The sequence below is a fragment of the Pinus tabuliformis genome, chromosome 6 (assembly GCF_031772625.1).
Source record: "Pinus tabuliformis cultivar Carrire ecotype Pingquan chromosome 6, CPIR1, whole genome shotgun sequence".
Lineage (NCBI taxonomy): Eukaryota > Viridiplantae > Streptophyta > Pinopsida > Pinales > Pinaceae > Pinus > Pinus tabuliformis.
The window spans coordinates 1,328,712,522-1,328,738,206 of NC_142292.1; the positions used below are offsets into that span (position 1 = coordinate 1,328,712,522).

At 39.6% G+C, this 25,685-nt stretch overlaps 1 protein-coding gene across 1 annotated transcript in view; it reads right to left on the bottom strand.

Moving 5' to 3' along the window:
* Positions 1–943: 943 nt before the first annotated feature.
* Positions 944–25,685, bottom strand: part of ABCB27 (transporter associated with antigen processing protein 2) — a 231,003-nt gene continuing 206,261 nt past the window's right edge. The window contains exons 15-17 of the mRNA XM_089426388.1: positions 1,817–1,924; positions 1,445–1,642; positions 944–1,335 (exon numbers count right to left, since the gene is read on the bottom strand). Of these exons, the coding sequence (XP_089282514.1) occupies positions 1,132–1,335; positions 1,445–1,642; positions 1,817–1,924 (510 nt within the window). The 3' untranslated portion in view covers positions 944–1,131. The remainder of the gene's footprint in view (positions 1,336–1,444; positions 1,643–1,816; positions 1,925–25,685) is intronic.

Here is a 25,685-nt window from a genome sequence, read left to right on the forward strand (position 1 = left end):
AGTGATTTCCCAAACGATGTTGCAACCATGATAAGAGGGCTTCTTGATGTAGTTCACTCGGACATATGGAACAATGCAGTCTAGAGCATATGGTGGTGCAGGGTATTTAATGCGTTTATTGATAATGTGTGCCTATAAGAACATCGGTTGCCTTTATCATGAAAAAGTTAGAAGCTCTAGATGTATTCAAAATATTCCACTTTAGCTTAAGATTAACATAGGTTTTTCTTTACTCTTTTTTACACGACATTGTCTGTATTTATGCTGTGTATCTAGTGGAATGCGTAGTCAACTCTTTTTCAGCACGAAAAAAAGCCATATGATTGTATTATATTCATCCAACAAATATGTACAGCAATACATATGGGGACCATCAGATATGGCAATATAAAGAGGATCAAAAGCACATGGAGAGAAAGGATATAAGGAGCCTTTTCAGCTCTGTATACATAGGCAGTCAACTCTACTCGTAAATGAGAATAAGAAAAAGCGACAAAGATGGGATAATATGCAATATATAGTCACAATCTGTAGATAACACGCTTTTAGAGGATTTCAGACTACTTTGCTGTTTGTTTCAATCACTACATTGTAATGGATTCAACAATTTAAAAGCAATTAGCAACATGCTCTTCAGCCAAGACAGTTATTCTCTCGTGATTTTTGTTCTTACCCTTGAGTCCATCAGCCTTTCATTGGGTGGCACTGTAAAGAAGTTTTGGTAACTGTTTCCTCGAATATTTTGGAAGGCAGTCTGATGGGTGAATATGGAGAAGTTGAGAGTTTGAATTAACCATATATTACATCTCTTACCAGTCCATGCACAAGAAGATCAATGTATGTTTCCCGTGATTTTTAAGAGCATTATCTTCTTTAAGAAGTATAAAAGAAACAGTAAACAAGATTTGCAATAAGTCCAGGACACAACCACAAACACACGAAATATTCAAGAAGATTTCCTTCCATCAAATTATAAGCAAGGATCATCTAACAATTGTTAACCGTCAAATTTCTGTGTCAGTGACTCTGGTATCAGAGATTCAGACTAGACGTAATTAGCTATCAATGTAGTATGGATTTATGAGACGCAGCACGGGTAGTCTGCTCCATGTTCATTCGGTCTAAGAAAACTTAATTTTCAGTTTTGGATCCTTGCAATTGCCTTCGAATTAGAGATGCATAGATACCATTCTTTTTCAGTAATTCCTCATGAGTACCACTTTCAACTATCTCACCGCCTGACACAACTGCCACGGTAGTTGCACTTTGGACTGTTGAAAGTCGATGTGCTATAACTAAAACCGTCCGTCCTTTCATCAATTGGTCCATGGCATCCTGATTAAATACAAGCAAGGGCATTGTTAAGGAAGAAAATAAGATCAGACGAAAAATCAAGAGTAATAGAAGAACAAAGAGGCTATCATGGTTCGGGTCATGGTATCACCTGAACCAGGTATTCACTCTCTGCATCCAAAGCACTCGTAGCTTCATCCAAAAGAAGTACACGAGGATCCATCAGTAATGCCCTTGCTATTGCAATCCGCTGTTTTTGACCTCCTGACAGCCTCACACCACGCTCTCCAACAAGTGTATTGTACCCTTCCGGAAAATTTGATACAAACTCATGGGCATTGGCCATTCTCTGCAATTTGTTGAGCCGGAAGTGGACAATGTTTCAAATTTAGGAGAATCCCATATTCATTGAAATAGTCAAATGAAGCAGCTAATTGTACTCTCAATTTGACAATACAAGTCCCATGTTTCTAGTTCAAATCAAACCAGATTTAAAACATGTCTAAAGGTTTTTGAAACGTACAGCAGCATTTTCAATGTCAACAGTGCTGGCTCTGCCTTTCAGTCCATATAGAATATTGTCTGCTACTGAGCAGTTGAAAAGAACAGGTTCCTGGCTCACAATACTTACCTGCAAAATTTGCCAGTTGGTTTTAAATGAGTGCATGAAAATCAACTTTGCTTCCAGGCTAATACTTTCCCTTGAAAAATAGAGTATAGTAAACATGAAAAGAGATTGCCACTCGTTTATATCTTCTAATGATGCCTGATTATAGTAGGCACTCGGATTAACAGATGCAATAGGTGAACAAATATTTGTGTGGTAGCTGACTTACCTAAAAGGATTGTACAACATCTCCCTAAAGGAAGTTTGATGGCTTTGGAAGGGTCCTTCAACTATTTCAAAAGGAAAGAGTGGATAGTATAATGTTTAAGAATACGTGGCCATGCGTATAGCTAAAACTTTGTCCTCCTTAAACACACAATCATCATTTACCAAGTTACAGCTTCGTCTTTGTCTCAGACTCTCATATAGGGTACCATTTGGTGATCTGGTTATATAGTTTCTTCTGTTTATAGTGAATCAATATGACAAGACCACAAGCTGTTTAAAGTTTAAACAATTTGCATAGATCTTTAAGTTTATTTTTTTCTTCCTATAATTTATATCAGGGGATTAAAAGTTCAAGAAACAAGCTTCAAATTCTGAGAACCAACAATTAGAGTTGTGTTACAATGAAACAAACACCATTCAATATTTATTGACCAGATATTGAAGATTCTTCCTTAATTATGCCTTACATACTGGCTCATCTAATAAATGGATGCCATAGTGTTATTCCTTTGACCTGAAATAATGTTAGTATGATATGAACAAAGTAGTTATTGTAGGAAAAATAACTAGGTTCGGTCTGTTGAAATGTGTAACTAGATCTCGGTCTTCATAAATATGAAATGTACTTTTGATTCTTGAAAATTGTAAAAAGAAAGAAAAATTGTTATTGTTATTTTTGTAGCATGGGTTTCATGCTCAAGGTCTTTTATTTAGAGGTCAAGCATGCATTGAGTGCTTCCAAGGTGTGTCCTAGGGTCAAGAAGTCAAAAGAGTCATGGTCATACGAAGAAGACCTTATTGGGCACATTCTAACATATAAAAGGAATTATTTTTGTATTTAAAAGAGTCAAAATACCCTCCAAGACCAAGTCGCCCTGGCAGCTAAGAAGTCAACCTCATTAGGGCATGTCGTCCTCTTTGGAAGCCTATATATAGGATGGAACTAGACTTCCTATGGACACTCACTCATCATATCATCACCAAAGCAAAGGAGAAGCAAAAAAAGGCTAGCAAAGAAGGAAGAAGGACGAAAGACAAAAGTTTGGGTTAGTTATCTTCTTGAAGTTTCTAAGTTTTTACGGTTAGAAACCCTCCATGCACTTTATCTGATTTATTCCTACCTACTTATTATTTTTCCTTAAAAAGTTATTTACAATGTAAATACTGAAAATAAACACTAGTGCATGCTCAACATATTACAGATCAACAACTCAAAGAAACAAGAACAAACACACCATATGACACCATTATTTTTGGACTAATGTCCCCGGAAAAACCCAATGCCGGAAAACCGGTGCAGCTATCTAAGGGTTTTCTTATTAAGCAATATCATAGTACAATCTGGGTGCCGAAACTGGCCTACCCAATAGAGAATTTCCTTAGCAGTAATACATCGCGGTTCCTGACAAATATACTGGATGAAACCCCGGATAATCCTTCCGGTAGCTACTCAGCACCAATTTGCCCCAGAAACCCAAGTGTCTACCCAATTTGGACTGCGTCAGCCTCTCCTAGCCCAGTGTTAGCACTGCGTTAGCCTATCTTGGCCGACGTCAGCTCTCTGAGCCTCTGCGTCAGCTACGCTGGCCCCTTTGGTGCTCTGCGCAGCACTTAGCTGCCTTTGCATGGTCCTGCGTGAGCACTAACTACTCCTGCATCTCTCTCTGTGGCTGCTTTGCTGCTATCCCAGCACTATCTCTGCCTCTCTGTACTCAATGCCCCTCAGCTGCTCTCCTGATCACTGATTCTATCTCTCTTAGCAAACCCCGCTCTAGAGAATAGAATGATTGATCACTTTGGTGTACTCTCCAAGTGACCCTCAAGCCTCCTCTTATACTTTTCTTGTTGACATATCAATGACCGAGATTAAGTCCATAATCAACGGCTAAGATTAGATCTGGCTTGATCCATGTCTTTTGGACCATTCTAACACAGATTCATATTAATACACATTAATATTTATTTTCCCCAAGTTTAGACTTAGGGACTCCATTAAAAATATTAATTATTTTACTATCTCCTAATCTGTTTAGAATCTGCCCAAACCCTTTCTGGGTATTGGAGATCTCATGTGCCCCAACCTCTCCACCAAATTTCGTGGCTAGAGCACATCCGATGCTACCCCAAATCAACATCTCTCTCTCTCTCTCTCTCTCTCTCTCTCTCTCACGTGCGAAGAAGAAAGGCTAGGGTTTTGCTACTGCAAGGTCAAAGTTGAGGAAATTGCATAAAGGTCAAAAGGTCTATTAGGTTACCTACAAGCCCTAGAAGGAGGAACCCAAGTGAAGGCCAAAAGAAGCCTTGGAAGCCCTGAATTTGCTTATACATGTGGAAACAGTAACTACTGCAGGGGCCGAAAATTTCAGACCTGCAAAGAAGGCCAAAATTTTGTAGTTGGGGGTCAAAGTTGTGCAGTTGGAAGAGATTTGACTAGGTTTGACTTGGACAGAGGAAACACATCATCAAGGAGGTTAGACTTGGTCTTGGAAGGGTATTGGTCTTGTTATAGAGGTCTTGGAATTTGTCATTTGAAGAATCTATAAGAAGAGAAGAGATTTGTGGGTTTTTCTCTCAAGTGGAGAGGTTTTGGCCTTGGCTTGCAACCTGCATCCTGTGTACTGTTGATCTTCTTGTTTTGGTAGTTGTTTGATGATAAAAACATATAAGAGAAGTTAATAATCAAGAAAATTAAAAATAAATCACAAGCAGTTATCAAGTTAAAGAGAAATCACCTTAGTTGTAGCCCTATAGATTTCTCAACATAGTATCAAAGCTAAGGTTGACAAAGGGCATGATGAAGATCACTTCACATTTAAAGAAGTCATTGAAGCAGTTCTCTATGATGACAAGCCACTTCAAGCAAGGAGTCAAATCCTTATGGAATCTCCTACTATTTATGAAGAATTGTATCACCAAGATTTCCACTATAAAAGAAAAGGGATTGTTCTCCACACTTACAAGTACGTTTGAAGATGAAAATATATGGCCAATCGACAATGGAGCATCTAGACATATGACAAGTGAGCACAAACAACTAAAGACCTTATCAAGAGGAAAATCTTCCTACTCCGTTGAAATCAGTGACAAGAAGAGCTATCCTGTAAGAGGAATTGCATCAACTTCACTGGAGCTAGAGAATGGAGCAAACATTCATCTAAACAACATCTTATTCGTTCCAGGTTTACAAAAGAATCTACTTTCTATTTCATGTTTAGAAGATATGGGAGATATAGTCACTTTCATAGATGGAAAGGTTGTAGTATGGGACAAAGACTCTAGCATCAACAATGCAAAAGTCATTGGGATTCATGAAGGAAGACTCTATAGGTTTCTCACACGTCTCTCTCAAGCATTGGTTCACATTGAAGTAAGTCCATGTGAACTTTGGCATCGAAGGTTTGGACACCTTCACTACAAAATATTACTAACTCTAAATTCAATGGTGAATGGCATCCTTGAACTCAAAGAAGATCATGAAGGATATGTTGTTGAGAAATCTAGGGGCAACAAGTGTACGTGATTTCTCTTTTCACGATAACTGTTTGTGAATACTTTTTGATTTTCTTGATTATATTGTTCTTTAGCTTGATTATTAGTGAATTCTTTTCATCAAACAATTACCAAAACAAATGAACAATGAGACAAAGGACACCAGATATAGGCTATTAGCCAGGGCCAAAATCTCTCCAATCTTGAGAGGAAAGGCCACTGAATTCTTCTTCTTATAGAAACTTGAATTGATGAATTCCAAGACCAAGACCCTTGACCTAAGAAGCTCCCCAAGACGAAGTCACAAGGCTTCCTTGAACAACTCTTCTTTTGTAAGTCAATGCTAATCGAATTGACTTCTACACCTTTGCTTTCGGCTTCTCTAGAATTCCGACCTCTTGTTACAAGCCTGCAATTTTTTGACCTCTTCAAAAACTATAGTTGCAGTACATGTGAGAGATAGACAAAGATTTATCCCTTGATTCCTCTTCGCTTGGATAGTGGCTCCTTTTGCAATTCGGCTTGAAAGGTGTCTTGACTTCCTCCTTATTTCAGCCCTCTTAGATGATTGTAATGACTCGACTTCTGCAACAACAGATAGTACCCAATCTTCCTTGCACGTGTGAGATATTTTCACCCTAAAACAAACCCAAACAATTTGGTTCTTCCTTCTTCCTTCTTCCTCCTTTGCTAGGATAAGAGGCTTCTTTTTGTTCCTTGATCAAACTTTCTTGTGCTTGAGTGAGTGCTCTTCAAATGAGGTCGATGGCTCTATATATGGGATTTTTGACACATACTTTTAGGCCAACTAGTTGCTTCATGATGCCGACCTGATGCTTGCACATTTGACATGGTTTTGGAGGGTCTTTTGACTCTAATTTGACTCAAATAATTTTTCTTACAATATGTAACATGCCCAAATGAGTCATTCATGCATGACAATGACTCAATGACTTTATGACAAACCTAAGAGCACTCAATGAGTGCTTTGACCTATAAAAATAAATTCTCTTGAGCATGAAACCCATGCCTCAAGACTCATAATGATAAATTTATTTTCTCTTCTCATTAAATACATAAAATCATGATTATATTAGTCATTTTGAAGACCGAACCTAGTTACATATTTCAACATATGCAAGAGATGTGCATTAGGGAAAAATTTTAAGGGACCATTTGGAAGCAGTGCTTCAAGGTCAAAAGAAATTATGGATTTCATTCATTCTGATATTTGTGGTCCTATGTCTACAAAGTCTCTTGGAGGTCATCTATACTATGTAACATTCGTTGATGACCACTCAAGGAAAACTTGGATCTATTTGTTGAAATCCAAGGATGAAGTATTTGACAAATTTCAAGAATTCAAAGCTAAAGTGGAGAACCTCAAAATAGGAGGATAAAGGTACTAAGGTCTGACAATGGACAAGAATACAAATCTAAGAAACTCATAGCTTTTTGTAAGGAGGATGGGATTAAGAGGAGTTGATAGTCCCATATAATTATGAACAAAATGGAGTTGTTGAACGAAAGAATCGATCGATTGAGGAAAGGGTTAGAGCCATGTTACATGATCAAGTCTTCCCAAAATTTTTGTGGGGAGAAGCAACAAAGAATGTTGTCTACATTCAAAATCGAAGCCCTCGCAGATCTCTAGACAACATGACTCCTGAAGAAGCATTCACTAGGAAGAAACCAAGCGTAGACCATCTCCGAATATTTGGTTGTCTTGTCTACATTCACATTCCGAAGCATAAGAGAAATAAGTTGGATACTACAAGTATGAAGGGTGTATTTGTTCACTGCAGTAACTCTTCTGAGGCATATAGGATCTACATAAAGGAAGGGCACCGAATAGAAGTAAGTTGAGATGTAATCTTTGATGAAAGTATTGCATTCAAGAAATCGAAGGACCTCCTGATTGACTTTGATGATGAAAAACTTTCAATATTTGAAGAAGAATGCACTAGGGAGGAAGAGGATTCAAATCATGAAGTAGGTTCCAATGAACCTATGCAACAAGTCATCATCCCCGAGAGTAGAAAGAGACCTAATTGGTTAAAGTCTACTCTTCTAGATGCAGAGGGACATGGAGCAGCCAAAGGTACATTCAGGGAAAGTAAGAAGCCCAAAAGATATTCAGGGTATGCAACTTATATGACAAAGTTAATTGAAGCATAACCATCCACCTTTGAAGAGGTTGTCAAACATCAAGAATGGAAAAATGCCATGAATGAAGATTATCAATCAATATTGACGAATGGAGTTTGGGAAATCGTTCCTAGGCCTGAAGATAAATCTGTGGTTATTCCCAAGTGGCTCTACAAGATTAAACATGTAATAGATGGAAGTATTGATAAATATAAGGAAATATTTGTGGCTAGGGTTTCTCCCAACAAGAAGGCATTGATTATGAAGAGATATTTGCACCTACAGCAAGGTATACAACGATACAATCATTGGTCTCTTTGGCAGCATTGATGGGATGGAACATCCATCAAATGGATGTCAAGCCAACATCCCTATCTGGTACTATCGATGAAGAAGTCTATATAGAACAACCCTTGGGATTTAAGTAAAAGATAAAGAGACTCATGTTTGCAGGCTCAAGAAGGCACTTTATCGCCTTAAGCAAGCACCAAGGGCTTGGTATGCAAGAGGGACACATACCTACAAAGATTGGGCTTCTCAAAGAGTTTCGCTGATCTGAATCTCTATATCAAAGTTGTGAAGGAAGAGTTCGTAATTATTCTTCTATATGTGGATGATCTTCTCATGATGGGTGTGGAACGTCATATTCAAGAGTGTAAAAAGCAATTCGCAGCAAAATTCGATATGAAGGATCTAGGGCTGATGCACTATTATTTGAGGTTGGAAGTTTGGCAAGGACTTGATGAGATATATCTAGGTCAAGGAAAATATGTGATCGAGATGTTGAAAAGGTTTGACATGATGGATTGCAAACCTATAACAACCCCTATGATCACACATTTGAAGAGGCTAAGAAGTTCAATTCAAGCCCTATGGATCCGACAAAGTATAGACAATTGGTTGGCTCTCTGATGTACCTAGTGAATACTTGACTGGATATTTGTTTTGCAGTGAATATTCTCAGTTAGTTCCCGATAGAGCCCAAGCATGATCATTGGATAACAACCAAGCATATACTAAGATATCTGCAAGGAACAATCCACTACTGCCTAAAGTATGATAATAAGAATGATGTCCACTTGATTGGATATATAGATTCGACTAGGGAGACAGTGAGATGGATGGGAGAAGCACTACTGGAGGATGTTTTAGTCTGGGATCTTCCATGATATCCTGGATAAGTAGAAAGCAAGAATCAATTGCTTTGAATAGTGTTGAGGTTGAATACATTGCATCCTGTGAAGTAAGCAAAGAATTTGTCTGGTTGAGGAAGTTGTTGTCCGACTTGTTTGAAGGACTAATGGACCCTAAAGTGATACATTGTGACAGCACCCGCTGTATAAGGTTGTCTAAAGACCTAGCGTTCCATGGAAAGACAAAGCACATTGTTATGTAAAAAATAGTTAATTTTAGGTTTATTATTTAATTTAGGTTTAGTTAGGCGAAAGGGCACGATCATAAGATCATGCCCTTTCCTAAAGGGTGTCCATGGCGGTATATAAGCTAGGCAACCCACTGTAAACATCATCATCTGTAATTTTCATCTCTTAATAAAATATTTACATATATAAATTTCTGCGTATCAGGCATTTTCTGTTCCATCTGGTATCAGAGCCCTACGACCCTCGACTTGCACACCATCGCTGTTCTGCTGCCTTCAACCTGCAATCCGTTTTGCTGCCCTCGACTGTTGTCCCTCACCGTCCACGACCACCGCATCGCTCATTTGCCCAACTGTTTCACTGTTCCATTGCCCCTCGTCGTGTTCCCTCTTGTTCCTTCGCTGTGTTATCCCTTCCACTGCCCGTCGAATCCGCTACTGTCCACAGCCGCCCGGTTGTCCGCCCTCTTCGCTCATCGTTCTACCTGTCGGTCGTTCGCTGTACGCCATTCCCTGCACACCGTCCGCATCAAATCATTAAACCCTCGATTCGAATCAGCGTGGCCATTGATCTCGGCGTAACGTTTCAATTAAACCGGTTGTGCCGTTTCATTTCAACGTATATGTTATATATATAACTAAATTATATTAAATATTTATATATTATATAACATATATTATATATAATTTATTTATATATACGTATATTATATAGTTATATCATTAACTCATTTATGTTATATATATATATTACATAACTTTATCAAATTATATTATATTTTATATATATATATATATATATAACACCAACTTTAAAAATATATATATATATATATATAATAATTAATTAATTAAATTAAATTATTAAATTAATTTAATTTAATTATTTAAAAAAAAAAAAGGGGGAAGGAAAAATATTTTAGCAAACCCGCTCAATGTCGACAATGACAATGGCGGATTTCCAAAAAAGGTTGTTGGATGCAGAGCAAAAGATAAATAACAACCACGACGAGGTCAGTAAAAGATTAAATGAAGTCGAGAGCAAGCTTGGGGAGCAAGCAGACAAAATCAAAAATCTTGAAGATACGACAAATCAAATAGAGATAAAGATGGAAAGTCAACATGTCCAAGCAGGAGTAAACTTCAGAGAAGTCTTAACAATGCTGAAAAGTCTGTGTAAAAAGTCGAATTGTACACCCGAAGAGCTATTAAAAGATGGTGAAGAAAATCAAGAACATCTCTCATCAGATTCAACAAAATCAACAAATTCTCATGAAAAGGTTGAATCCCCAAGAAAATCAGCGGCACCCCACCAAGAAGCAAGTAACACTGCCTTTACAAACAAGCAACTTTGGGATACTCTTAATAATCAACACCCTTTTTTTGCTCAACCATTAGCCACATACCAGAAGAGGGTAAAGGTTGAGATGCCTAAATTCGATGGGAACGAAAAAAACAATGTTGCATGGATAAATAAAGCAGAAGAATACTTTGAGATATATGACATCACTGACGATGACGAAAAGCTCAGACATGCATCCATGAAAATGGAGGGAGAAGCATATAACTGGTATATGTGGTGGAAAAAGACAACACACGTCATTAGCTGGAGGAGATTTAAAGATGCATTCTTCAAAAGATTCCAAGGTGTAAAGGAAGAAGAGTTCTTTTCAAAACTCATCAAATTACGACAAAAAGGAAGTGTGGATGAATACACTCAAGAATGGGAGACCTTAGTAACTCGAGTGCCTGGGTTATCAGAATCTCGTTTAATTCAGTCATACATCTCGGGACTTAAAACCCATTTACAAGTAGAACTTGAGATGCATGACATTTCATCAATAGAAGTAGCAAGACGAAAAGCAAAAACAGCCGAAAAGAAATTCGAACAAATATTTTGGTCAAAAGCCGAAAAAACATATTCAAGACGAAGAACACCTCAGTATGCAGACGCAAAAAATACAAGATATGTTCCACCACATCGTCGTGAAGATGAAAAATCTAATGTGGAAGCACAAAGGATAAAGGAGGGTAAATGCAAGCGTTGTGGTGAAAAGTGGGATCCCAAACATAGGTGTGCTAAAGGAAAAGAACCAAAAAACCTATATAATTGTGAAGCAACCAATGACTCAAACAGTGAAGATTCTGACATAGAAGAAACAGGAGATGCCCCAGAATTCTCACCAGAATTAGATGACGAAAGTATTCCGCAAGTTTCGTTATCAGCCATGACAGGTATATCACAACCTCAGACTCTAAAGTTAAAGGGACACATTAAGAAGAACAACGTGGTGGTTCTCATTGACTCTGGTAGCACACACAATTTTTTGGATGCAACCATGGCCAAGAGACTTAATATTTTTTCATTTCCCTTACCAAGCATGAAGGTAATGGTAGCAGACGGTAAGAGGATTGAAAAAGTGGGGAAATGTCATAAGGTTAAATTGCAAATTCAAGACTTCAGTTTAGAGTCTTCGTTTTTCACAGTACCATTAGGAGGAGTAGATGTAGTCTTAGGTGTCCAGTGGTTACGAACCTTAGGTACTTATGCCGCTAACCACCAAGTACAATTTATAAAATTCAAATGGGGAGGTCAAAAGTACAAATTACATGGGTTCCAAGCACCAGAAAATCAAATTGTATCATCATCTCAGATGATGAAGATGATTCGAAGAGGAGCACCTGCTTATGTAGTACAATGTCATCAGTTAGAAATGTTATCTGCAAATATGACCAGTGAAGAGTCACCAGAGATACAAGAACTAATTAGGAAACATGAAGAAGTATTTCAAGATCTACCTCTAAAGATGTCGCCTAATAGGGAAATTGAGCATACAATAGAAGTCAAGGCAGGATCAGACCCGGTTAACATCAAGCCATACCGATATCCACATCACCAAAAGACAGAAATCGAGAAATTAATCCAAGACCTCTTAAGGTGTGGAATCATCTCGAAAAGTAAAAGTCCTTACGCTGCTCCAGTGGTGTTGGTAAGGAAGAAAGATGGGTCATTCAGGCTATGTATTGACTATAGGGGATTAAACAAAATAACAATTAAAAATAAGTTTCCAATTCCCTTTATCGACGAAATGTTGGATGAGCTACATGGCGCAAGGTATTTCTCAAAATTGGACCTAAGATCAGGTTACTATCAAATTAGAATAAGATTAGAAGACATACCAAAAACCGCATTCCGAACACACGAAGGTCATTATGAATTTAAAGTAATGCCATTTGGATTAACCAATGCACCAGCAACGTTTCAAGCAACTATGAATGAATTATTTCGCCCACATCTCAGAAAGTTTGTATTAGTATTCTTTGATGATATTCTAATTTACAGTAAAACTTGGAAGGAGCACTTGCAACATTTGGATAAGGTTCTTACACTACTTAAAGAACACCAATTTTACGCAAAAAAATCCAAATCTACCTTCGGAAAGGAAGAAGTAGAATACCTTGGACACATTATATCCCATGAAGGTGTAAAGGTGGACCCTAACAAAATCAAAGCCATAAAAGAATGGACCAAACCTGTTAATATATCCAAGCTAAGAGGGTTCTTAGGTTTGACAGGATATTACCGAAGGTTTATTAAAAACTATGCACATATAACTGCACCTCTAACAAATCTTTTAAAGAAGAATTCGTTTCTATGGGATGAGGAAGCAGGAAAGTGTCTTGAAAAATTAAAAGAAATTATGTCTAATGCTCCCGTATTAGCAACACCAGATTTTTCTAAACCATTTATCATTGAGTGTGATGCTTCTGGATTCGGTATAGGTGCAGTACTAATGCAACAAGGACATCCCATAGCTTTTGAAAGTAGGAAGCTCAATAAAAGAGAGCGCCTCAAATCCACATACAACAAAGAAATGCTCGCTATCATGCACGCACTAGCTAAGTGGAGGCAATATCTTTTGGGAAGTTTTCTATTCGAACAGACCATAACAGTCTCCAACATCTCCTTCAACAAAAAACGCTTTCCGAAGAACAACAAAAATGGATTGAAAAAATTGCTGCTTTTGACTTGGAAATACTACATAAAAGAGGTAAAGACAATGTAGTAGCCGATGCCTTATCCAGGAAAGATGAAGAATCAACACTACTTGCAATGTCGGTTGTTGTTCCTAAGTGGCTTAACGAAATTCGAAGTGAGTATGCCAAGGATCCAGAAGTAACAGCAATAATCAATAACCTTCCCAATAACTCAAAATTTGAGTGGAAGAATGATATCCTATGGTATAAGGGAAGAATATATCTAAGTACAAATTCCAAGTTTAAGTTTAAGATACTCAAGGAATTACATGACTCACCGTCAACTGGACACGTAGGATTCTTTAAGACGTACTACAATGCACGTCAATCCTTCTTTTGGAAGGGAATGAATCGTGATATTCAGAAGTATGTAGCAGAGTGTGATACATGTCAAAGGAATAAAAGCGAAAATATTACGACACTAGGATTACTTCACCCCTTAAACATTCCAAATCAGAAATGGGAGGAAATCTCGATGGACTTTATTGAAGGATTACCAGTATCTGAAGGCAAGGACAAGATTTTCGTAGTAGTCGACAGACTCACCAAATATGCTCACTTTATGGCAATAAAGAAGTCATACCCAGCAAAAGAAATCGCTGAAATATTTTGCAAAAATATATATAAGTTACACGGTTTTCCAAAAGTCATCGTAAGTGATAGAGATGCCAAGTTCAAAGGTAATTTCTGGAAGGAATTGTTCAACCATATAGGAACTTACCTAAATATGAGTTCCGCTTATCACCCGCAAACAGATGGACAAACAGAAGTTGTCAATAAATGTTTGGAGGCCTACCTACGTTGCTACGCTACAGAAAAACAAAATAAATGGGCTCAATGGTTACACCTTGCTGAATGGTGGTATAACTCCACCTATCATACATCAGCGAAAATGACGCCATTTCAAGCCCTATATGGGTATGAACCCCCGAAATGGAAAGATCTAGCTATTGTCCAAACAAATCTACCTGCTGTTAAAAATCAACAAGAAGAAACCCAGAAAATCGTCCAAATATTAAAAGAAAATCTAAATAATGCAAGGAATCGTATGAAGCAACAAGCAGACCGTAATAGAACCGAAAGAGAGTTTGAAGTTGGAGAATGGGTATTTGTTAAGCTCCAACAATACAAACAATTATCCTTAAAACAGAAAGGAAAAAACAAATTGGCACCAAAGTTTTATGGACCTTATCAGATCAACAAAAAGATTAGCCAAGTTGCATATGGTTTAAGCCTTCCAGAGACAAGTCGTGTTCACAACGTCTTCCACGTATTTTGCCTTAAAAGGGCCCTAGGTAACAATCAAACAGCGCAAACAACACTTCCATCCCTAGATGATGAGGGAAGAGTCATTTTAGAACCAGAAGGTATTTTGTCTACTAGAGAAAGAAAGCTTCGTTATCGTACTATCAAGGAATATCTGATCAAGTGGAAGGACTTGCCCGAAGAAGAAGCTTCTTGGGAGAATGAAGCATTTTGTCAACAACATCCGTCGTTACGTATGCTTTGAGGACAAAGCATTCTTTCGAGAGGAAGGCAATGTTATGTAAAAAATAGTTAATTTTAGGTTTATTATTTAATTTAGGTTTAGTTAGGCGAAAGGGCACGATCATAAGATCATGCCCTTTCCTAAAGGGTGTCCATGGCGGTATATAAGCCAGGCAACCCACTGTAAACATCATCATCTGTAATTTTCATCTCTTAAAAAAATATTTACATATATAAATTTCTGCGTATCAGGCATTTTCTGTTCCACACATAAATAACAAGTATCACTACATTGTTGATTTCTGATAGCATCGGATGTGCTCTAAGCCTCAAAATTTGCAGGGAGGCTTGGACACATGTATTCTACAATACCCAAAAATCGTTTTCAGAAATTCCACCAGGAGACATCTTTATTAAAATAATTAATTATTTTTAATGGAGGCCTAAGTCTAAACTTAGGGAATTAAAATAATTAAAGGGTATTAATCTAACTGTGGGTGAAACTTCTAGAAGAAGATGAGGATCAAGCCAAAATGTTCCGAGCCATTGGTTAGAATCTAATCTGCCCATTGGTTCTCAATGGGAGGATTATAAGAAGAGGCTTGATGGGCATTTGGAAAACACATCGAGTAGAGATCAGAAGATTGAATTTCTGAAGCACAACATTTGTTGGGAAGAAAATTTGAAGTGATCTTTTGTAGTGAGGGGCAGGGATAGTTCCATTTGGAGATTTCCCATGATCCGGAAATACTCAGCAAAGGAGGCGGATAGAGGTCTAGCAAAGGCAATGCAGAGGCTAAGCTGTCCAGCGTAGGCTAATGCAGAGGCAACGCAAAGCCTTGAGGTGGTCCATATTTTTGCTGGAGGAATTGAATTCTGAAGCCGGAGGCCGGGGTGTGAGACCGGGAGGTGGAAATCGAAGTTCCTGGGAGGCAAATCGATCAACAAAGGGAGTGACGCTATCCCTACACGTTGTAACTTGTGACGCTGGGTTGACGCAGTGACTGCGTAGAGGCAGTGCAAAGGCAACAAGGGGCAAGCCATTCTGTGGCTGGATCAGTCAGGATCGCCTGTGATAGTGTGAGGAACTTCTCACTATTCTTCTGTCAGTGATATTCTCTGTACTAGATAGCTAGCAAGGCATCCATAGATTGTATTCAGAAACTACTCCTTAATAATACAAACCCTCAGTTGTTGCATCGGTTTTCCCACATTGGGTTTTTCCGGGACATTTGTCCAAAAATAACGGTCTAACGTGTTGTGTATTTCTTTCTTGCTCAATTTCTTGTTGCTGCTTATAGTTTAATTGGTGAAGACTGCAACATATTAGTTTTGGTGTTTACTGTAGGAAACAGTAAATAATTTGTTCAATAATTAACAAATAGAAGGAACTTAATCAGTTGCTGCAGTGGTGATTCAGGTAATTGAATTTTCACATGGTATCAGAGTTGCAGGTGAAGCAAGAGAACAGATCTGGAAGAGCCCAACGCTGAAGAGGAAGAGGATCGAAGTGTTGCGTAGGCAGCAAATCAAATCCCCAGAGGGATTGCGCAATCCAGACTAGGAGGGCAAAGATTTTCGAGGAAAGTCTCTCTCTGAGCGAGTCGACAGAGAGGTAAGACTTCTAGATCTTAGTTTGCTAGTGTCAGAGCAAGCAGCGCAACAACTTCAGCGAAGAGGCAGTTTTCTAGTGTGACATAGTTTCCTGTAGCAGTTGTTGGGACAAAAAATCATCAGAAGGAAGAAGGGAGACATTTTTGAGGAAAGTCTTCCTCTGATGACTTCCAACCAAGAAGTCCGATTTCTCAAGTATTGAGGAGCAACAGAGAGGAGAAGATGTACTAACTCCAACAGGGAGTGCGTAGGCCAGCCCAGTGCTACGCGAAGGAGAGAGGAGGTAGTTCAATAACTCGTTGGTAGAGATGGCAGCAAATGGCTTGTGAGATCAGGATCAGTTGGAGGGAGCATCCAACTATGTGATCTGGAAGGCAAGAATCTCATGCCTTCTGGATGAGCAAGATCTCAAAACTTACGTCAATAGTGTGGTAGTTGTACCTGCGGATCCAAACCCACTCAAGAAGTACAAGGCCGAGATGGCGAAGGACAAGTGGATGATCCTCGATAGAGTGAGGGATCATGTAGTGTGCCACATTGTCGGCAAGGACACTGCTCGACAGATGTGGGAAGCTTTGGCCACACTATACGAAGGATCTTCCGAGCAATGGAAGATGTACTTGGAGCAGAAGATGAGATCCATGCAAATGCAGAAGGGGGAACACATTGATCTATTTCTTACGAGGCTTCAGGAGATCAGAGACTCATTGGCAGTTGTGGGGTCAACACCTCAACCTACCAAAATGGTGAGGCTGGCCCTGAACTCAGTCTTAGAAGAATGAAAAGTGTTTGTCCAGAGTATCATGGGTAGAGAGAGATTGTCAGATTGGGATGGGATGTGGGCCGCTCTTCAACAGGAAGAGATGAGGAGAGACTTAGTCAAGTGCAAACTTGACAATAGCAATAACAGTGGTGGGACGAAATCGAAGGAGGAGGATGAAAATGCAGCCCTCACATCTAAGGGGCATCAGGAGCAGTGGAGGAAGAAGAAAGATATTTCGAAGATCAAGTGCTTCCAGTGTAGTGAACTTTGTCACTACGCTACACAATGTCCACTCAAGAAGAAGGACAAGGACGAGAAGCATGATCCAAACACTGCATCCACACAGATCGAAGAGGAGTTTACCATGATTGCCCAGAGGTGGGGTGATATAGAACTATAGTTCGAAAGAACTGCAGATGGGCAAAATCCTTGAGGAGTCCATCTCTTGGATCAATACCTTCCTACGAGAGCCCAGATCAAAAGTAGCAGGATGGACCAGTGTAAGTTGCTGCAGAGGAGTGTTAGAGTGACAATTGCAATAGCTAGGAGCACCAAACACTGAGCAGCGCAATACTAGAGTTGGCAGTACTGCAGTTGGCACAGAGCAAAGTCAACAGCAAAGCAAAGGCTTTAGAGGGTTAGCACAAAGACTAGCAGTAGCTAGAATTCCAACAACAGATGCATCATGCTGAACACTTGTTCAGTAATTTTGTATGCTTTTCTATTGTTGATGCAGTAGCAACAACAATTGGAGAAGGTTGTAGTGTAGATGTAGTGTTGGCAGTGGCAGTGCCAACAACAGCACGGATGCATAATTTGAGAGGGAGTTGCAGTGTTGGCAGTGGCAATGGCAGTGGTAGTGGCAGTGTCAATAGCAGTACAGATGCAACATTTGCACAGTAGTTGGTGGGCATCGATGTTAGACATCAGCAACGCAGAGGGAGATGTTTCAGAGTCAAAGTGATGCTTCAGTAACTTGCATTACTAGAGCACATTCCTCGCTAAGAGGGAGTGTTGATTTTTGGTAGCATCAGATGTGCTCTAAGCCTCAAAATTTGCAGGGAGGCTTGGACACATGTATTCCACAATACCCAGAAATCGTTTTGGGAAATTCCACCCGGAGATAGTTTTATTAAAATAATTAATTATTTTTAATGGAGGCCTAAGTCTAAACTTAGGGAATTAAAATAATTAAAGGGTATTAATCTAACTGTGGGTGAAACTTCTAGAAGAAGACGAGGATCAAGCCAAATGCTCTGAGCCATTGATTAGAATCTAATCTAGGCCATTGGTTATCAACTAGAGGATTATAAGAAGAGGCTTGATGGGCATTTGGAAAACACATTGAGTAGAGATCAGAAGATCGAATTTATGAAGCACTACAATTGTCGGGAAGAGAATTCGAAGTGATCTTTTGTAGTGAGGGGCAGGGATAGTTCCAGTTGGAGATTTCTCCTCATTCAAGAATACTCAGCAAAGGAGGCAGAGGGATCCAGGAGAGGCAACGCAAAGGCTAAGCTGACCAACGTAGGCTGACGCAGAGGAAGCGTAGAGCCTTGAGGTGGTCCGCATTTTTTAATGGAGAAATCGATTTCTGAAGTCGGAAGCCGGGGTGTGAGACAGGGAGGTGGAAATCGAAGTTCCTGGGAAGCAAATCGATCAACAGAGGGAGTGACATTGTCCCTAGACATTGTGACGTTGGGCTGACGCAGTTACTGCGCAGAGGCAGCAAGGGGCAAGCCATTCTGTGGTTGGATCAGTCAAGATCGCCTATGATAGTGTGATGTACTTCTCACTATTCTTTTGTCAGTGATATTCTCTGTACTGGATAGCCAGCAAGGCATCTAGAGATTGTATACAAAAACTACTGCTTAATAATAAAAACCCTCAGCTGCTGCACCTGTTTTCCCACATTGGGTTTTTCCAGCGACATTTGTCCAAAAATAATGGTGTAATGTGTTGTGTATTTCTTTCTTGCTCAGTTTTTTGTTTTCACTTGTAATTTAATTGGTGAAAGCTGTAGTGTATTAGTTTCGGTGTTCACTATAGGAAACAATAAATAATTTGTTCAGTGATTAACAAATAGAAGGAACTTAATCAGTTGCTGTAGTGGTGATTCAGGTAATTGAATTTTCACATACATACGAACATTGGTGCAAGATGGAGTGTTGCAACTACAATATATCTCCATTGATGAGTAGGTAGCTGACATTTTGACAAAATCTCTTCCTAATAAGAAGCTTGTGTATTTGAGGGACAAGCATGGATTCTTGCTATATCCTCCCTAGTTGAGAGGGAGAGATAGACACATCATTATTTTCTTCACCTCATGAAGAAAGAATGGAGGATTGGGTAAGCATCTAGCTTCGAATACTGTTTGATGATGAGGTGGGCATCCAAGATGTAAGAGTAGTTGAAGATGTTAAAATTTGATAGCTCAGGGATGAATTTCACCTAGAAGAAATCATATCTTTCAGTTCTGTTTGAACCACCTATAATAAAATTTCAATCCTAACAATTGTAATATGACTTTCCAAAAATAGAAAGTCATGTATAAATAATCAAGGATGATCTTGACATATGGAATCCATTTTAAAATCAAATCAATCATGATTATACAAGTCAAGGATTAATATTTTTATCCTTACTAGTATTATTATTATTATGATACTATTATTTCTAAAATAGTCTAAAGCCATTCATCTTTAATGGATTAATAAAAAAGAATTCTCCAATGAAATAAGTAAATTAAATTGACAATCTCTTACTTGGTAAATTGAACCTCTCTTAGAATAAAATAGTAACTCCACACTTATGAGAATGTAACTCTCCTTCACTAATTCAATGTATGGCAAAAGTGTAACTCCCTCATTCAATTCGATTTGTAACTCACCAAATATTCTCTCATGTTAAGTGTAACTCTCTCTCTCTCCTTAAGTCGAATTGTAACTCCTCAAGACATGTGTACCTCTCTCTCTATTCTTGGGATGAGTTACACTTCTCCTCAAGTAACTCCTCCCTCATGGAATTCGATTCTCCTATTATTGGCTCGATGCATGAATTCATTTTGTAACTCCCCTCCTTTCTCATCTATTTAAGCAAGAGCAAGTGAGAGTTGATGTAGCATGTTCATTGTGAAGGAGTGCTAGTGTTGAGTGTGTGCAAGAGAAGTGTGAGAGCAAGTGAAGAGTAAGAGCAAGGGAAGAGATAGAGCAAGTGTGAAGGACAAGATCCGACCAGGAGAAGGAGGAGATCTTCAAGCAAAGAGAAAGAATATTTCAACTGCAAGTTGATTAGACATTGGTAACTTTATTCATTCTCATTCTCTCTCTCTCTCTCTGTACTCTGTTGAACAATTGAAGAAATCTAATAGAAGAAGAATCATTTGGATTTTCCCCTTGTGGGTTTTTGTTAATTTTAGGTATGTTCTATGCTTAAAGCAATTTATTTCAATTTTCACAATTAGCTCAATATCTTTTATAGATTAGCAATCACATCAGCATAATAGTAAATTGCAGATAGAACATAAACATGAACCGCAGAAGACAAGCCAAGACAAGAGGACACAAGATGTAGCGCTAACCAGGGACAAACCTCAATGTGGGCAAACCCTTGATTAATTCTTCTAATATGTTCTTCAATAGTTCAACAGAGAGAGAGAGATAGTACATATACATCAAAAGCCAACATTTTGACTTATCTAAATAAGAACAGAGATCATCTCTAAGAAGATGACACATTAGGTAGCTTAACTAAACTTAGTTGAAGGCATGCTACTTCAACTGATCCTCCAAGGTGACTCCATCACCATGCGGCAACTGTCATTGTGTTGCACCATCACTGTGTCACTAAGTTGCATCTTTCATACTGCTGCACTATGCATACCATGTCCAGCATCACAGAGTTGCACCATGCTGCACCATCACTATGTCTCACTGAGCTGCATCTTTCATACTGTTGCACTATGCATACCGCTATTATATACTTACAACATTCATCCTAAGATACCAAGGTTGCTTGCTATGGTGCTATGGCTTGCGGCCTAGCACACAACAATCCCAATGTAATTGATTTGAGTTATGATTGCTGCAACAATCCTAACAGATTCATCAATTAGGCCCGCTCCCTGTCACAGTTCAGCTTTCATCTACAACTCACCCAAAAATAGATTTCCTTACCTTGATTGTTGTCCAAACAACCTTGATTAGGCTCCTGTAGATACTTGGCCTAACAGCCCTACACACAGCTCCTACGCAACCTCTTTTCCCAAGCAGTAGTAGCCTCTCTCTGCGGTTCAAATAGAAGTGCCCTAATTGTCTTTACTTCATCATCTCAGTGCTCTTGAATTGCCTTCAAGATAGGCCTGCAAGGAGCCTCCTTAACCCGACCTAATATCCAGCGCCTTGTCCCTTGAGACAACGCTATTCTTGGTCTTGTTTGCACCCTCAAACAACCCTCAAACCAATCCACATCCCCACAGCAACTCGGCCTCTAATCTAGGCTCTCCACGTTGTCCTCACGCTGTCTCTTCTTGCTGCAGCTAGGGCATTTCTCTTTGTTGCGGCTAGGTCTACTAGATCTGCGACTAGGGCTCTTTAAGGCCTTCAAATGACAGCGGATCTTGTTGCGTATATAAGCTCTCCTAAACAGTGGTAGATTTGCCTTCTTTGTTGCGGCGAAGTAGCTTCCTTTGACTGCGGTTAGGGCATCCTTTAGGCATTGTATAAGGGCAGGTTTGGGTAGCGTATAGGAGCCTCTTTACTGCGGCCAGATCTCCTTCATGACTGCGTTTTAGGCTTCCTCTGGACAACATATAGCTAGGGCATCATTATCATCTTCATGTCTACGTTTTAGACCTTTCTCTGGACAACGTATGGCTTTCATGAGCTAAGGCATCATCCTCTAGGACTGCGTTTTTCCCTTAGAGATTCTTCTTTCCACTAAAACCCAAAACAAGTGGAGAAGAAGAAATCTCAAGAGAGTTGTGTGTACAAATGACTTGTAAGGAACTTGTATTTATACTAAAACGTGCAGTTGGGTTGCTAGCCGACCTTGACGAATTGTTCCATAACACAAATAAACTCATATCTCTATGAATACTTATCGGAATCGGATGATCTTTAGATCAATCCTACACTTCTCGATGAGAGGAGTCCAAGAAAAATATCAGCTGCCATAAATAAGATGATCCACATGGAGTTTGGCCTTAGTTGCCAATTTTAACACTCCCTCTCAACTAGGGAGAACTCCATCCGTTGATCCATCTGCCAGACTGTACTATCTCTGCCATCAGTGCCCTGCACTACTTTGCATTGCTTTGCTTCGCTGAACCATGAAGAAGAAGAATTGATTAATAATGTCTCATACCATTCTCTACTGACCTGAAGTCAATCCCATACGAATAGAGTGTGTCATACCACTCTTACTGATCCCAGATCCATTCCAAAAGAGAGTGAGTTATATCACACTTATTGACTTGAAGTTAGTTTCATTGATCCTAGATCAATATCACAAGAGAGTCTCAAACCACTCATACTGACCCGAAGTCAGTTTCATTGATCCCAGACCAATATCAAAAGAGAGTGTCTCAAACCACTCACACTGACCCGAAGTCAGTTTCATTGATCCCAGATCAATATCAAAAGAGAGTGTCTCAAACCGCTCACACTGACCCGAAGTCAGTTTCATTGATCCCAGATCAATATCATCCTAGCATAGGGAGTACAATAGTAACATGATGCATCCATTGGTACTACTATGGTCCCTATCCTTATTACTCTACTCATGAGAGGTGCTTCCCATGAGTCCCAGACTGCATGGGTAGGATGTCTCAGCAGGAGAAGGATGAACCACTCATCCTGCCTACATGTCACAAGGGGTATCCCAGGGGAATGTTGAACCACTCACCCTGTACACAAAAAATCACTAGGGGAAGGATGAACCACTCACCCTATGATTGTGTCTCGGCAGGAGAGGGATGAACCACTCATCCTGCCTACATAGCAAACCACTAGGGAAGGCTTGACCACTCACCCTATGGTTGCTCATCGCTCCATGATGTACCTCCAAGCCCCTTGGAGCTCCTAGAGCTCAATGTCCATATCATATAGGACCCTTAGGAGAGAGTCTCTCCACGACTCCTAGTCGTTCTCAAAAAGTCACAAATTTGACCTTTCCCAGAGGCTTCTACAAAATGTCGGCGACTTGCACATCAGTCCCAATGTGATGAAGCCTTCTTGCTCATCAATGTACCATATCCCAGATAAAGTGGTACTTTAGGTCTATATGCTTGGAGCGATCATAGAATATGAGATTCTTCAATAATCGAATCCCCCTTTGGTTGACATAGAAGATCACGGTGGTATCCATCATGTCTACGAACATCTCACTGAAGAGCTTCCCCAACTAGGCAAATTCACACGAGGTCATACTCCTAGCTATGTATTCGGTCTCAGCGGTGCTTGAAGCAACCGTCTTTTACTTCTTGCTCATCCAGGGTATCGTAGCAGAACCCAAAGAGAACCAACACTCAGAAGTGCTCTTTCGATCCTCCACATTGCCCGCCCAGTCAACATTCGAATAATCATGCAGCTTCACATTTTTGGCAGTGTATCTCAATCCATGAGAGATTGTGCCTCGAAGATATCTCAGAAGATTCTTGGCACCAATCAAGTGAGGCTCAACCATATATGAGCTCAACATGCTAACTGCAAAACATATATTTGGACGGAAGTTCACCAAGAACATCAATGCTAGAATGAGTTTATGAAACTCAGAGGCATTTCCCAAATCAAGTCCAGCATCCCTACAACATTACTTCTAAAAGTTAAGCTCCATCGAGGTAGTCACGAGCTTGCAGTTCACCATTCCAAATCCGAAATCCAACTCCCTCTTACATTTGCAAATGAGAGGGTCTGCACCTATCAGAAAGAGGTCGTCCTCAGAAGATGCAAGTATGATAGGTCTATCATCCACAACCTTCAAGCAAAGGTTTGGATCGGCTTCACTCCTAGTGAATCTCAGCTTCATCAGACAGCTATCAATCCCCTCATATCAAGCCCGACGTGTTTTGCTTCAAGCCATAGAAGGCTTTCTTCCACCTACATATATGACATTCCCGATCATGAATCTCAAACCCCTCGGGTTGTTCCAAACCTATGGACCTACTACATGAGGGGAATGGTCCCCTTGTAAGATTTTCCTTCGATACATCTCGGACATGTACCTTCATGCTCTTCTTGAATTCAATCATCCCAGTCACCATCGGACTCACATCGGGTAGGGCCCCATAATAAGCATACCTTCGGTGCTATAAGAGAGATGTGTCAACTGACATGGTCCCTAATGGATTTCCTGCAACTTGATACAAATTGCCAACCCATAATAAAAGCATCTTTGAAAATTCCAAAACATGTACCTTTCCATCAATGAATGTCACTTTGAAACTTTTGACTTCCATTGCCGAAATGGACACCAGGTTCTTCTTGCAATCAGGTACATAAAGAGATTCTTGTAAATGAATCAATTACCCTCATTCAATTGAGGGGTAACATTCCCTACACCCTTTCCAGGATAGGTGGCATTGAATCCAAGTATAATCCCACAATTGTTTCCATCTCTACCAAATTTGAGAGAGCAACCTTCTATCCAATGAAGTGCCTTGAAGCACTATAGATTCCCAAAGAGTCTGGAGGAGAGGGCCAATATAACCATATTTGATTCTTCATACCTGGGGTTCCTTGCTTTCTTTGAAGTGTCAGCCATTTCCTTGATGTTTTGCATTCCCTGTCATTCCTCCGATCATTGAAGATGTCCCTGGAATGATTGTTATCATCAAGTAACGTGTCCCAACCATTCGAACACTCCTTCGCATAAGGGTCGAACTTATTGCAAAAAAAGGCACCTTCCTTTCCTTCTACTCTTAGATGCGGACTTCCCAATGAAGTGATCTTTAGGTAAGCCATCAGAAGCTTCCGTTGCACCACTCGGATATTATTCTCTGCTTCGACTTCACCCTTGGTGAATTTGAAAGAGATGAAGAACCCATTGAGCCTTTTTGTCCTTTCCAACTGTCTTCAGTGATTTCTCTTTCGCTCTTCCTTGGGCTTTGTCTTAACCTCAACTATGATACCATGTTAATTTTAGGTATGTTCTATGCCTAGAGCAATTTATTTCAATTTTCACAGTTAGCTCAATATATTTTCCAAATTAGCAATCACATTAGCATAATAGTAAATTGCAGATAGAACATAAACATGAATCGTAGAAGACAAGCCAAGACAAGAGGACACAAGATGTGGCGCTAGCCAAGGACAAACCCCAATGTGGGGAAACCCTTGATCAATTCTTCCTATATGTTCTTCAATAGTTCAATAAAGAGAGAGAGAGATTGTACATATACATCAGAAGTCAACATTTTGACTTATCTAAATAAGAGCAGAGATCATCTCTAAGAAGATGACACATGAGGTAGCTTAACTGAACTCAGTTGAAGGCATGTTGCTTCAACTGATCCTCCAAGGTGACTCCATCACCATGTGGCACTTGTCATTGTGCTGCACCATGCTACACCATGTCCTGCATCACAGAGCTGCACCATGCTGCACCATCACTGTGTCTCACTGAGCTGCATCTTT